This window comes from Monocercomonoides exilis, assembly GCF_001643675.1.
Source record: "Monocercomonoides exilis strain PA203 chromosome Unknown scaffold9-1957334, whole genome shotgun sequence".
NCBI classification, from domain to species: Eukaryota; Preaxostyla; order Oxymonadida; family Polymastigidae; genus Monocercomonoides; species Monocercomonoides exilis.
Genome location: NW_027150554.1, coordinates 258981 through 272459, shown reverse-complemented (window position 1 = coordinate 272459; position 13479 = coordinate 258981). Strand labels below are relative to the sequence as shown.

The 13479-nt window shown below is 35.7% G+C and overlaps 2 protein-coding genes across 2 annotated transcripts; both read left to right on the top strand.

Moving 5' to 3' along the window:
- The first annotated feature begins 4937 nt into the window (after positions 1 to 4937).
- MONOS_4586 (putative EF-hand domain-containing protein 1) lies at positions 4938 to 7987 on the top strand. The gene is made up of 3 exons (XM_067874672.1): positions 4938 to 5083; positions 5201 to 5525; positions 5622 to 7987. The coding sequence occupies exons 1-3, from the start codon at positions 4988 to 4990 to the stop codon at positions 7814 to 7816; spliced, it is 2616 nt and encodes an 871-aa protein (XP_067732286.1). The 5' UTR covers positions 4938 to 4987; the 3' UTR covers positions 7817 to 7987.
- Positions 7988 to 8128: 141 nt separating this feature from the next.
- Positions 8129 to 11119, top strand: MONOS_4585 (uncharacterized protein; the record flags this gene model as incomplete). Its single annotated transcript, XM_067874671.1, has 4 exons — positions 8129 to 8278; positions 8337 to 8453; positions 8513 to 10654; positions 10826 to 11119. The coding sequence occupies 4 exons, from the start codon at positions 8129 to 8131 to the stop codon at positions 11117 to 11119; spliced, it is 2703 nt and encodes a 900-aa protein (XP_067732285.1).
- Between the last annotated feature and the right edge of the window lie 2360 nt (positions 11120 to 13479).

The following is a 13479-nucleotide window of genomic DNA, read 5'->3' as shown; positions in this document are numbered from 1 at the left end:
TCTTTTCTTTTTTTGTTTGTTTGTTTGTAATTTCACAAAGAAACAAAAAAAATGATTCTTTGAAATCCAAAAAAAGTCTGTTTTTTTCAACTTCATCCAAATGAAGTGAAACTATTCAAAAAGAAAAAAACTTGTGGATCTTCTTTTGCTTTTTTTCTTTCTCCAAAGTTCTTTCAAAAACGACTGATCTCTTCAATCTTCAACAAATGACTCTCTTCAAATTCATTATTCGCTCCGTTGATTGTTTTGTCAATACAAACTCTTCTAGGTTTATGGGCAAAAAAACCTGTGTTTCTCCATGTTCTTTCTGCTTTTAATGCTTCTCAGAAATACTCAGTGAACATTTGAAATACTCAAAAAAAGCTCACATCATTGAAAAGCTGTTGCAAGTTCAGAGAAATAAACAAATTCAAGGATTTCTTATTCCCTTTTTATCATTATTCGACATTTCTGTATCCAAAAAAAAATGAAACCCATTAAAAGCATGTTGAGTTCGCGAAACATATTCATTCGAAAGTCTGATTATTAGAATGCATTCTGGCAGAGATTCTTTAACTTTCTATTGTCAACACATTCTTTTGGTTTGTAAGATTTTTCTTTATTCTCTAACGATATTTTGATATTCATCTGTTTTGTCTTTTTCAACCTCTTCCACTATTTTGATTCAAACAAATAAATAGTTATATTTTAATTAGAAAGATATGAAAATGCTTTATATTTTTGCATTTCAAACGTATTTTCAAGACAAAATGGAGCTCAGAATCTATATCAATTTAAAAAAAAAATGTGAAACAATTTTTTTTCACAATTAACAAATAAAACTGAAATTCCAATCGCAAAAGAACCTATTTTCTTTTAAAAAAAGCACGTCAAAAGAAGACACAAAAACATTGACAGCAACATTTTTTGTGAACTACAATTGGTTTGATCAAAAATTGTCAAAGATCTTCGTTTTTTGTTTAATTCCGAGAAGGTAATTAATTCGAAATTACTCTTTTGAGTTATATTTTTTTACCAACTAATCCGACTTTGGAACTGTTATTAATCAAAAAAAGAAAATCAACGATGTTTGAAAAATATTCATGAAAACAATATCTTGAAGAGTTGGTATAAATTTGAAGTGTTTTTTAAAAGCAGAACGAAGATGAGTGATTGCAACAAATCTGCAGATTATATTGAGGAGACGAATCCGAAAGAAAAATTTATCAGTTTGCTCATTTTTCTTTGGATATGTTTGTTTTTTTAAAAGCATTGTTCAAACAAAATGAACCTCAAAGAATTGTTTGACGAATTGAAAAATTGCTCTGCATTAGAGCAAAAACAGAAAATAGAAGAAATGAATGGATTAATTCCTGGAATGAATTTTGCAGAATTATATTCTATCATGGCAAAAGAATTATTCAACAGCATGGAAAAAATGTTTGAAGAAAAGAAACTTTCGATGGAAGATGTGCTTGAATTGATGAAGAACATTGGATGTTGCGCGACATTGAAGAGCATATTCAACTCAAGTTTTTGTATTTCTTTATTGCGAAAAAGGTTTGAAAAAATTATCGTTGAAGAAGAGAAGAAAAAAGAAAAGAATGAAAAGCTTCTTGTTGATCTTTGCGAATGTTATCTGATGTTGTCACAAGACATTTTTTCAATTGAAATAGTTGTTATTCGCGTGCCTTTCCTTTTGAGAGTTGTTTCTAAGAAAATGGAAAATGAAGAAAAACCAAAAGAAGTGGAAATGGCTTTGCTAGCATTAAGTTGCATTGAGGCTCAAAATGTATGAGTCGTTGTTTTTTATTTTTTATATTTTTGCTTTTTTTCTTGTATTTTGAAGAGAATAGATAAAAAAATGTATTTGGAAGAGATCAAAGAAATCATCAAATATCATCAGGAACATCGCAGCCTTACTCGTCTTGCCTATCAGTCTGCTTGGAAGTTTTTGATCAACAGATTGAAACATGACAAAAACTTGGAAGAAGTGATTGTGAGTGAGCTGCATTTTGTGGGAGAAGCAACGAGAGAGTTGGAAGAACTATCAAAATGCGCACATTTGCAAAACACGAAAAAGAATGCAAAAGAATGTGGAAAAGTGGAGATTACAAGATGGATGAAGACGCTTTTCCGATTTGTTTATCATTCTGCATTGAATGAAGAAAACGGACTTGCTGCTTTGACTGGGAGCGTGGTGAAGTTGTGTAAAGAATTTGAAGATGAAGACAAAAAAATATTTTCGAACGGAATCGATCTTTTAAAAGAAATAGCATTTAGAGGAGGAGTCAATGCTTATGAGCTGTTGAATGGAGAAGCAGTTGATCTCATTTTGAAAGAATTTAGCCAATCAACATTTGATGACACTTCAACATCGAGTTGCTTCAGTATGATTTCGATTATTGTTAAAAGTTTGAACAGAAAGAAAAATGAGGGAAAGGAAGAAGACTTCAATGAAACGAAAAGAGTGAAGTTCAAAAGAGAAATGTTTGAAAAGTTGGAAGAAGATGGATATGAAGAAAATATTATCAGATTTAAAAGAATGAAAAGTTATTTAATAGGTTCTGAAACCTTCGAACACTTTTTTATTTTTTGCTGAGTTTTCTCATTTCATTTCTTTTTTCTCTTCTTTTCCTTTTCTATTCATGAAAAAACAACAAATTTGTTCAAATAATTTACGCCTTTTGGTATTTCTTACGTACAGATTTAAAAATTTTACATAGGGTGGTTTTTTCATTTAGGATTTTTTTTTAATCCGGACATAATTTATAATTCAAATATTTTAGCAAATAAACAATATTGTTTCCCAGAAATTTCCTTTGTATTTTAAAAGCACATGTGTCATCAATTCGAAAACAAATTTTTTTTTGAAATGGGAGAAAATACGGACTTTCAAGCTTTTTATGCACAAAGCATGAAAAAATAGTTTCGCTCAGAACATTATTAAACTTAATCAAATTCGGAAATAAATTTGATTTTCATATCTGAAAACAGGCATTGTTGAAATCAAAACATTTAGTTTTTTTATATTTCTCTAATGTCAAAAAATGGACCCTTTTTTTAATATTTTTTTTTGAAAAAATTCAATGAAAAGTGCATAATTTTTCAATGAAAATGCTTGAAGCAAAAAATTTTTCCCCAAATGTTGTAGATTTTTTGAAATAAATAATTTTAATTTTTGAATATCTGACTTTTGAAGAATTTTTCTGTTTTCATTAAACGATTCAGTTCATTTTTTGCACACACTTCTAATTTTTTCTATGATATAAACAATTCTGGTTATTTTTTATTTTCGGCAATTCGCTCACTTTGATTGAATGGAAATCAATCGTTTTTGCAAAATCATAGTCAATGAGACGACTCAAAAAGTATTTCTCAATAAATGCAGGAGCATCTAACTTAAAACAAACACTTGCACTTTTTTATGTTAGATAAAGGATCATTTTTCTTTTAGCACCTGGTATTTTATAAGATCCAAATTTTTTTTTCAAATTGTTTCGAACTGAAACTTGTATTCAGTGACAATAATTGTCTAACAAATTATATTTTATTATTCAGTTATATGCCTTATTTTTTTATAAACTATTTTTTTTAAAAAAAAGATTTGAATTTTTTTAAGTTTTATTTTTTGATCACTATTTTGCACATGCTTCCGCGAGTTTGTTTAAACGAGTGTTTTCCTTGTTGGAATTATTTTTTGGTATTCCTTTTTGTCATTTCTCTTGTTTTTTTTTACTTAAGAAAAGCCTTTATTTCCAATAGTTATCACACATCACTAATTTTTAAATAATGCAGAAATATAAACAACGGAACATGCTTTTATTCAGATTTCTTGTCCTTATGTGGGTGATTATTTTTGAAATCATAACTTTTTTCGGGTTGTTGATTTTTGAAAGGTTTTTTGTCACTGAGATAAGATTTTGTATTTGAATGCTGAATTCTTCACAACCGTATAATTGGCATATGTTTTTTCACAAACAAAAATGATGATGTCATTTGTGAGTCTTTTCATTTTTCAGTGTTCTTTTTTTGGATGTTCAAGTGAAACATTCGAACCGAAAAATATGAACGAAAAAATATGTTTTCAAAAATAATCACTTATGTTAAATATTATTTCATTTGACATTAAATATTAAAGTGTTCATGACCACTTTGGTGATTATTCATGAATTCATAACTTTTTTTTGGATGTTAATTATTTTGAAAATTCATTGTGATTTTTCAAATAGTTGGAATAAACTATTAGTGAGTATTTTAGATTAAAAATTTTAGGGGGTGTTGTCTTTTCAAAGGTTGTTTGTTTTTGTTAAGAGTTTTTGAATTGAAATGCTCAATTCTTCTCATTTGTTTCAAAAGCCATTGTTTCATCTGAAATAATGATGAAGATCTTATCGATTCGCCTTTTCCCATCGGTGTGTTTATTTGTGAATATTTCAGTGTATTTTTCGGTTCGAAATTTTTGAATGAAAATATTTGATTTCATGAGTAATCACCCACACATCCCCCTTCCTTTTTTTTTTTTTTTTTAAAAGTTAATAATTTCCAAAACAATCTGTTCATTAAAGAAGAACATTCATTTGAAGGAAGATAAATTAAATTATAAAGAACCGAAAAAAGAAAACAAAAGATGAAAATATAATTGAACATTAAATGTGAAAAAATAAAAAAATTTCTTAATTTTCTATTGTCGCAAATCTCTTCATCTTTCCAATTAACTCAGGCTTTATGTATTTATTGCAATATGGAAGCAACACAAGGATATCATTGACTGAATTGAAACTTATTTTTTTTTTCCTAAATAGATATTATAGTCCGCTTTCGAATTATCAATTCTGTGAACTATCAACAAAAACAGAATATTTTCATTATTCAATATAGATCGATTAAAAATATATTTTAAAAAATATATATTAAACTTTTATTAAAACGTTATTCTGTTAACGAAAATTCCCATTATTTAAATTCAGTTTTTGCTAAAACTGTTTGAAATCTTCAAACAAGGTTAATGTCTTATAAAACTGAAAAATTGTCTGCTGATGACAATTTAAAGGCTCAGGTTAAGCTGCCTTTTCTTCCTGGCACGACATTTACAGATCCAAAGGTTGCATTTTCTTTTTAATAGCTCAATTATATATTATGTTTTTAATATTTCTCTTAACCATTAAATTCATAATGGAAACAAAATCGTTTTGAAAAAACAACAATTAATATTTCTAAGAAAACCAATTTTGCAAAGTCGCACACACTTGGATACAAAGATGGAATTCCAACTGCAAAACTGGATTATCCATCCATAGGAAATGAATTCCGGCGCACTATTGATGAAAGATTTAGCTCTGAAGAATTGGAAAAGTCACGAGATTTTACATTTGGATGGACAAGAAAATGCTTGGAATACAGCTCTGTTGGTGGTCCTGATATCAAATCAAGGGGAACAACAATTGTTTCAGCAACTGGAACAACAGCACCTCCAACTGCAGAAACAATTCCATCTTTTATTGCATATGATAAGTTAGTTATGTGTTTTTATGCATATTTCAAAGGTACCAATCCTTTTTTTCTTTTTTAAATCGAAATTTTTGAACGATATTTCTTATTGAACATAAACATAATATAAAAATATATATAACAAACAATAGAGGCTGTACATGAATCGCGGGAAGAAGTTTACAGAGTGAGAAATGTTGATATTCTATTTTATCTTGAAGACGATACCATAAGTGTTGTTGAACACAAGCAGAACAATTCAGGAATTGTTCAAGGAACGTTTTTGCGTCGCCATCGCGTTCCGCGTGATGAGCGCGATCCAGATTCTGGGTGCATTGAGCTTGACGATTTGGAAGTTGGGAAGGATGTCCGCATATACGGGCGACTGTTCCACATATACGATGCCAATGGCTCGACACGAGAGTATCTCGAAAAGGAGTACGGTAAAATTCTGAGCGAAAGAGAGCCATTGCCCTCAGACGCGCATGCAAAGGAAAGAGAGAAGATCGAGTCGCACATCCGAGTGACGGTGCGCGATCCAGACACGACGACGCAGAAGTTCCTGAAGTACGACAGACAGGTGCTGAGGTTCAACGCAGTGTGGAACGACGCGACGATGTTTGGCGAGCAGCGCTTCTTCGCACTGCACTACTTCCTCTCTGACAACACCATCGAGATCGTCGAGCTGCGCAAGGCGAACAGCGGGCACGAGGCGTTCCCGTCGTTTGTGCGGAGGCAGAGTGTGCCGAGAGACGGGGTGGCGCATCTGCACCACTCCGACACGGCGTATGAGCCGATGCAGCCAGAGGACCTGATGATTGGGAAGGAGGTGACCATCTTCGGGCGCACGTTTCTCTTGTACGACTGCGACGACTTCACCCGGCGCTGGTACCAGCAGAACATGGGTGTGACTGATCCGATGGATCCTCTTCCACTCGGGGCAGAGGAGACGTCCACGGCAGACAGAGAGGTCCCGCCGTATTTGGGCTTCGGAGAAGAGCTGGACTCGCTCGCCACGTGCTTCCACATACAGCCCAGGCCGTGGCCGAGAGACTACTTCAAGCTGCTGGTGAAGGACAAGGACGCCTTCCATTTCCTGTGCAGAATCGAGACAGCGTCTCCAGGCGAGTCAGAAAGGCGCTTTGTACTGACGTTCCATCTGAGCGACGACACGCTCTCGATTTACGAGCCGCCGCAGAGGAACATCGGCTACGTGCAGGGCAAGTTTATGGAGCGGACGAAGATGTACAAGCCAGACTCGAACGTGTACTATGGCCCTGGCGACTTCTTTGTGGGGGCAGTGCTTGAAATACGGACACGGCGCTTTGTGCTGCTGGACTGCGACTCGAAGACGATGCAGATGCAGAGCGATATGGGCTGTCCAGAGCCAGATTTAGTGAGGATTGAGGCAGAATATCGTCTGCGGCTGTCAGACCTCTACAACATGCAGAGGGCGAACAAGGCATTTGACAAGTTAGGAAAGACAGCCACACTGACAAAGTTCAAGCAGATGATGGATGCGTTTCAGGTGGGGCCAACACAGCTTGAGATGCAGGCGCTGGCTGAAGTGTATGGAAACTCTTCATCTTCAGGCTATTCTGAAGGAGGAGAAGGAGAAGAGCCGGAGTTGGACATTACTGCCTTCCGCGAAGCGATCAGAGAGGCGCCACGAATTATGGATGGCACGCTGTTCAAGACAGATGCAGCGCTGCATGTGCATCCCATCACGCCAGGCACAATCACAGTGACTGACGCTACAGGCTCGAAGACACGGAGCTTTGGACCAGGCGGACGGATGGGGGTGTCGATGAGTGGGGCAGGCGGAGTGGGGGTGAGAGACGCAACACTGGCAACGTCGTCGGTGTCTCTGGAGCCAACAGACCATTCCGAGCTGACGCTGACGACGAGGGCGTTTGGGCCGGTGGGGAAAGCAACACAGCCGTCGCCTTCACTTGTGAAAGCAGTGCCACATTCATCGGGTGTGATGACAGGGACAATCAAAAGGACGCTGCTGGAAGGAGAGTCAGAGGCAGACTTCAGGAAGAGGCTGGCAAAGGAGAAGCAGATTATGATGAAGGCAGTGGAAAGAATCAACTTGAAGCACGCGTCGCTGACGGAGGCATTCAATGCATTCACACAGAAGCAGACACCGCGCCTGTCAAGAGAAAGATTCAGAGACCAGATGATTAAGTATGGTGTGCTGCAGAAGACATCCGAGATGGAGCTGTTGGAGAGGCACTTCTTTGGAGATGCGGAGGACATTGGGTATCAGGACTTCATCAGAGCTATGAATCCAGAAGAAACTCCTTTATCATTCACTGCTGCTATTGCACCTGCTCGAACTTAAATCATTTTTAATTTTATTTTATTTTTTTTTTCCAAACTCTATTTCTGTTTCTGGTTTATTAACTTTCTTTTTTATTTTTAAATCTCAGTTTAAACTTCTCTTGATAGTTTTCTATTTCATGTCACAATATTTCTTCAAATAAAGAAAATTTCACTTTCAAATCCAAAAAAACTTTTCTATGGGCTGAAATATTCTTCTAACAAATTTGATTATTTCGAAAAGATTGAAAGGCCAATGAGCTGGAGTGAAGGTTGTACTTCTTTATTTACATTATTTCCTATTTTTATCGAGTATTAAGGTCATGATTCTCCAATGAGCCTTCGTTCTTCGATGCGAATGGATTCAAAAGGCTTTGCAAAAGTCACATTAGCTCAACATGAAATAGAAGCCATATCAATGGCGCAAGAAGATAAGTTATCATACAACGTGAGACTTGAGGAAATAAATGCATCAAACAAAGCGGTTTCAGAGTCATTATTCTTTTTTCATATTTATTTTTATTTTCTAAAATTTGTAAAAGGAAATACAATCATTAATACTTGAGTCGCACAAATTAATAATGCATCAAGTTCAAAGAATGAATCAACATGGAATGAGTCTTGAAGACAAAGATGCTTTAATTTTCAGAAATGAACTTGTTTGAAATTACTTTTAACAAACAGTTTTCTTTCTTTGAACATTTTTAAATTTATTCAGGAAAATGAAAAGTTGAGACAGTTTAAATATCAGATGGAAAAAACTATTATACCTCAGATTAACACAATGATGACAAGTGTTGAACAAATGACAAAGCAACTTACTGAAAAAGATGCACAGTTAGATTCAAAGAATAAACAAATTGAAGAATTGAACAATAAAGTTGCAGAGCAAAGTGAAGAGATCCAAAAATCAAATAATCTTATGAAAACAGATATTCCTGAAATTAAGAATGAACTCCAAAAACTAAGAAAGCTTAACCTTGATCAAGAGAACAAGATTAAAACTTTATTAGAAGAAAACGAGATGTTGGCTAAGAAAGCAGCCGATAGTGAAGCAAAAGCAAAGCAGATCCAACGCGAGGCAACTTCGGCCATTAAAGAGGCGACTGTGGCAAAGTTGAGTGAGATTTCGTGCAAGGCGACGTTCAGCAGAATGTTTACAGCAACAAAGCGGATTGCCTCTTTCCACCGCGATTTGATGCTCGAAAAAGAGCAGGACCTCAGCTACGCTGCAGCAGAAGCCATTTTGAATGAAGAAAATGCCATCGCTAATGCTTTGCTTTGTGGTGTGCAGCCATTTCAACTTGTTTCGAACAGAAAGGATATGCAGCAAGAAAGCTATAAATTGCAGAAGAACAAATTGATTAGTGAGAAGAGTAGAAACAGAATAAATAATGAACCAATAGATAAAGAGGCACCAAAGGGAACTTCAATAAGAGAGCCTCAAATTCCTACGCTTTCTTCTGTTTTGAATGAGATCCAGCAAAGTGATCCAGTTATCAAAAAGCTTCAATCTCACATTAGTCGATTTCAAGGCTTATCAACACCAAACAGTCGTCTCTCAAATTTAGGCCAAGTTTCCCCTGGCAGTCAATCGCCTTCTTCTTCCAGCAGCCAAAAAGAAGAGAGCGACACGCCAAGAAGCAGAAGTGGAACATCTTCGAACACTTCAAATAGCCCAGCGGTGCAGTCACCAAGAGCGGATCTGCCTTCGCCTGTGCTCAGCAGTGAGGAGATCCAAGAAATCAGCGCACGCTTCGACGCCATTCTCTCCCAGCTGAACTCGTCTGGCGATGTGCTTTACGACCTCTTCTGCTCTCCGCTTTCGGACAGCCTTTCCTTTTCAGACGAGACCAGCGTGCTGAGTGAGTGGAACATGCAAGCGCATTCTTCTCTCGTGTTCCCTCATTTTGTTCAGATCCCTGAAGCTCAGCAACAGCTCCCCTCTGCTGCCTCTGAGTCTGCCCCCACTTCGCTCTCTTTCTCTTCTCCTCCGCTGAAGCCACACAGCTCTGCCGCACGCGAGTCGATGATGGCTGAGGCAGGTCTTGTCTTAGACCTCCTGCGCCAGCTGAGCGTGCTGCATCCGCCTCTTTACTCTTCTCTCTCTTCCCCAGCGCCTCTCGTCTCCTTCCGCACGCGGATGAGAAAAGCAGTCGGCCAAACTGCGGAGGCAGTTGAGGCTGTTTTCCAGACAGCACAGGCAACACAGCAGGAAATGCACACAACACTCGAATCAATTGACGGGCTGTCCAAAGAGCTGTGCGAGGCTATGCGGGAATTGTCAACACCCATTTCACTGAATGCTTCAGGCGAAGAAGTGCTATTGGATACTTCTGATGCTAGTCAACGTGCTGAACGCTCATCAAAAAGTTCATCATCATCATCGCCTTCTTCTTTTGACTCATCTTCCAATTCATCTTCGCTTCAACCCCAGTCTTCTTTCCCATCAACGCCAACTCGCTCTTCCTCTTCAATCTCTTCTCTGTCCATTCAAATTCCCTCATCTCCTCCTCCCTCCCACCTGCTTCTCTCCACTGCGCCTGTCTCTTCCCGTGCTGCTGAGCTGCCTTTGACAGATCTGTTGGCTTCTGCCAGCCGCACTGCCGAGCAGCTGGCGTTGCTTCTCACAGCCGATGCGCTGCCCCGCCTGCAGACGAAGATTCAGCACAACAGCCAGTTGGTTGCAAAGCTGGTGGAGGAGGTGTCGTCGATGAGGGCAGACGGAGAATTGGCTGAGGGCAACGCGGAGCAGCAGATGGAAGATGTGGAGAAGTCGATTGCGAAGATCTCGAGCTCCATCAACGGCCTGGCTGACACAGGAGCAGACATCAATTCGCTTGACTCGGTTGTTCAAAAGGTTGTTTATTGATTTTCTTTTCTTTTCTTTTTTCTCTTGTTATTTGTGTGTATTATCAATATTATTATTTATGACTTCTGATTGATAAACTGACTTATTTGTATTTAATTTAATTTATTATTATTATTATTTTTTTTCATTTTTTAAATGTTTCTCTTTCTCATTCCTCAGGTCCGTGATGACTGCACCCGATGGGCATCTGCTCTTGCCAGCTGCACAGAGAGCAGGAATTCGATGAAGCAGCGCCTGACGTCTGCGATGGCGAGGCTGCAGACGTTTCAGACAGTCGCCAGGGCAAAGACGCTGTCGCTGGCTGCACTTTCGCCGATTCTGCTTTCTCCGACTTCTCCTCTGTCGAAGAACAGAACTCCCACTTCACCACGCAGAATTTCTTCATTGTCCTCCCCTTCGTCTTCATCTTCGTCTCAGTTGCTTTCTCCAACTTCTCAGTCTCTTTTAATGTGATTGCTTATTATTATTATGTCTTGGACAAATAATTTGGCCATATGCTTTTTATAGATTCCATTAACGATTCATTTCATTTATACTTTGTTTTGTTTGAAAGAAATTGCTTTTTTTTTTTTTTTTTTTTTTTTTTTTTTTTTTTTTTTTTTTTTTTGTTTCAACTGTGTAAAAAATTAGCTCTTTAAGAAAAAATTTTATTGTTTGTTTATTTTCTTTTGAAAACATTATTGCACAATTTTATTTATTTTTTCTCCGGATTCTTTTCCATTATAAAAATTGGACTGAAAGAAGAATGTATTTCAAAAAAATGTGAAATTTCTCAAAAGAATAAAATAGTAATTATGCCAGATTCGAAATGGGACAAAATTCTTGCTTTTATGAAAAAAATAAGGATTTGTTCCAAACTTTTTCCACTTTCATATCATAACAAGTCAAACATTCTCATTCAAAAATGTTTAGAAAAATTAAAAAAATGAGAAATTGGTTCGAATATTCAGAATGGAACAGCATTCACAAAGCAAAAAATATCGTTCCAAATTTGAATGGAAAACCAAAGAATAAAGAATTGTTTTCGTCTTTATTATTCAGTACAACTCTGGGAAAATGATTGAATTATCGATGAAGAAAAGAAGAAAATGGAGTTGCAGGAAAAAGATGTTAATTTATTTATTTATTTATTTATTTTATTAATTTCTTTTTTCTTGTTTTGATTCTTTTTGAGAGGTGAAAAAAGTCATCAGAAAAAATCAAAATGTTAGATGAATTGTGAAATGAAGAAAAAAGAAAAAAAAAAAAATTAAAAAAAAAATTGGGAGTTACAAAATTCAACATCTCTCATTTTCTCAAGCATAAAAAAAATAATCAGAAAAATTCTGCAAAAATGATTGATAATAAAGTTCATATTTTAGAAAATTCATTAAAATTCCATGAAAGCTTGTGACGATGTCTTCGCATCCTTCTTCTTCTAACTTGTCGAAGATTTGCCTTTTAAACTCTTTTCTTTTCGTTTTCATTTTTTGACCTTTCCATTCTTCTTTCAATCGAATTGCAAAATGCGTAAAAAATTTCAAGCATACAAATAATATTTTGATTTTCAATGTTTGTTGATGAATTTCCTCCAACATGAGATCAATGGCTCCGCATTGAAACAAGTCTTCAATGTTCACTTTTCTATTATACGCTGCTGTTTCCAACAAATAGATGCACCGTCTGCGAATTGCACTGTTATTATTCTTTGCTGCTTGAAAGATCTGAGCAACGTTGCCAATAAGTTCGACGGTTTCTTCATTCCACATTTGACAGTTCAAAAGATAATCGTCAGCTGTCACAAGCCATCGAATCAAAAGAAGCTTTTCTTTCTCATCTTTTTCTCCTTTCCCTTCTTCTTTTCCTTTCCCATCCAAATAGTTTGTCAGATATTCCAGTTCATTTATTGCCTCTTTGATAAAATGCAGCTTATTCACAATCAAGTCTTCCATTTTATCTTCTTTGCGTAATCTGTTAACCAAAAACTGGAAAGCAGACTGATAGGCTAGTCGTGTCAAATTGTGATGTTCCTGGTGATGTTGGATAATCTCTATGAGTTCATTCAAATATAGTTTTCTTTCAATTTCCTAATCAAATATATATATATATATATTTCAAAAAGAAAGTGAAAATGTACAAACAGGATATTTAAGATTGTTCAAAGCTAACAAAGCCATTTCCACTTCTTTTTGAATTGTTTTGTTTTCCCCCTTGTTTGATGCAACTTTCACAAGACAAGACACACATATAGTAATGATTTTCGATGAAAATCCCATGTTAACCAAAAGATAGCATTCGCAAAGATTAATCAGCAAATTTTCATTTTCTTCTTCTTTTTTCTCGTTTTTAGCATCAATCATTATCTTAAATCTTTTGTTTAATAAAGATTCTTCAAAATGAAGACTTCTCACATTTTTCAACTCTTTGCAATATCCAACATGCTTCAATAGCAAAATGGAATTTCCCCACGTCATTTTCTCTTCTTCAATCAAATTGCCCATTTTGTTTAACAGTTCTTTTGTGAAAACTGATTTGAATTCATCTCTATTCATTTCATTAATCAATTCATTCATTTCCTCTATTTTCTGCATTTGTTCATCTTCTCTGCAACATTTCAGTTCAGAAAACAATTCTTCAATAAAAAAGATAAAAATTGTGACAATCATGAATTCAAATGCAACAACAATAACAGACCTGTAACTCTTTTTGATATGTGATTCAGCTGCTTTTTCAAAAATGCATTACAACCAGAAAACAATTTCATTTAGCCATTTATATTGAATTCGCATATGTTTGGATAAATGAAAAAGATGAAAAATAAAAACTCAAAATAA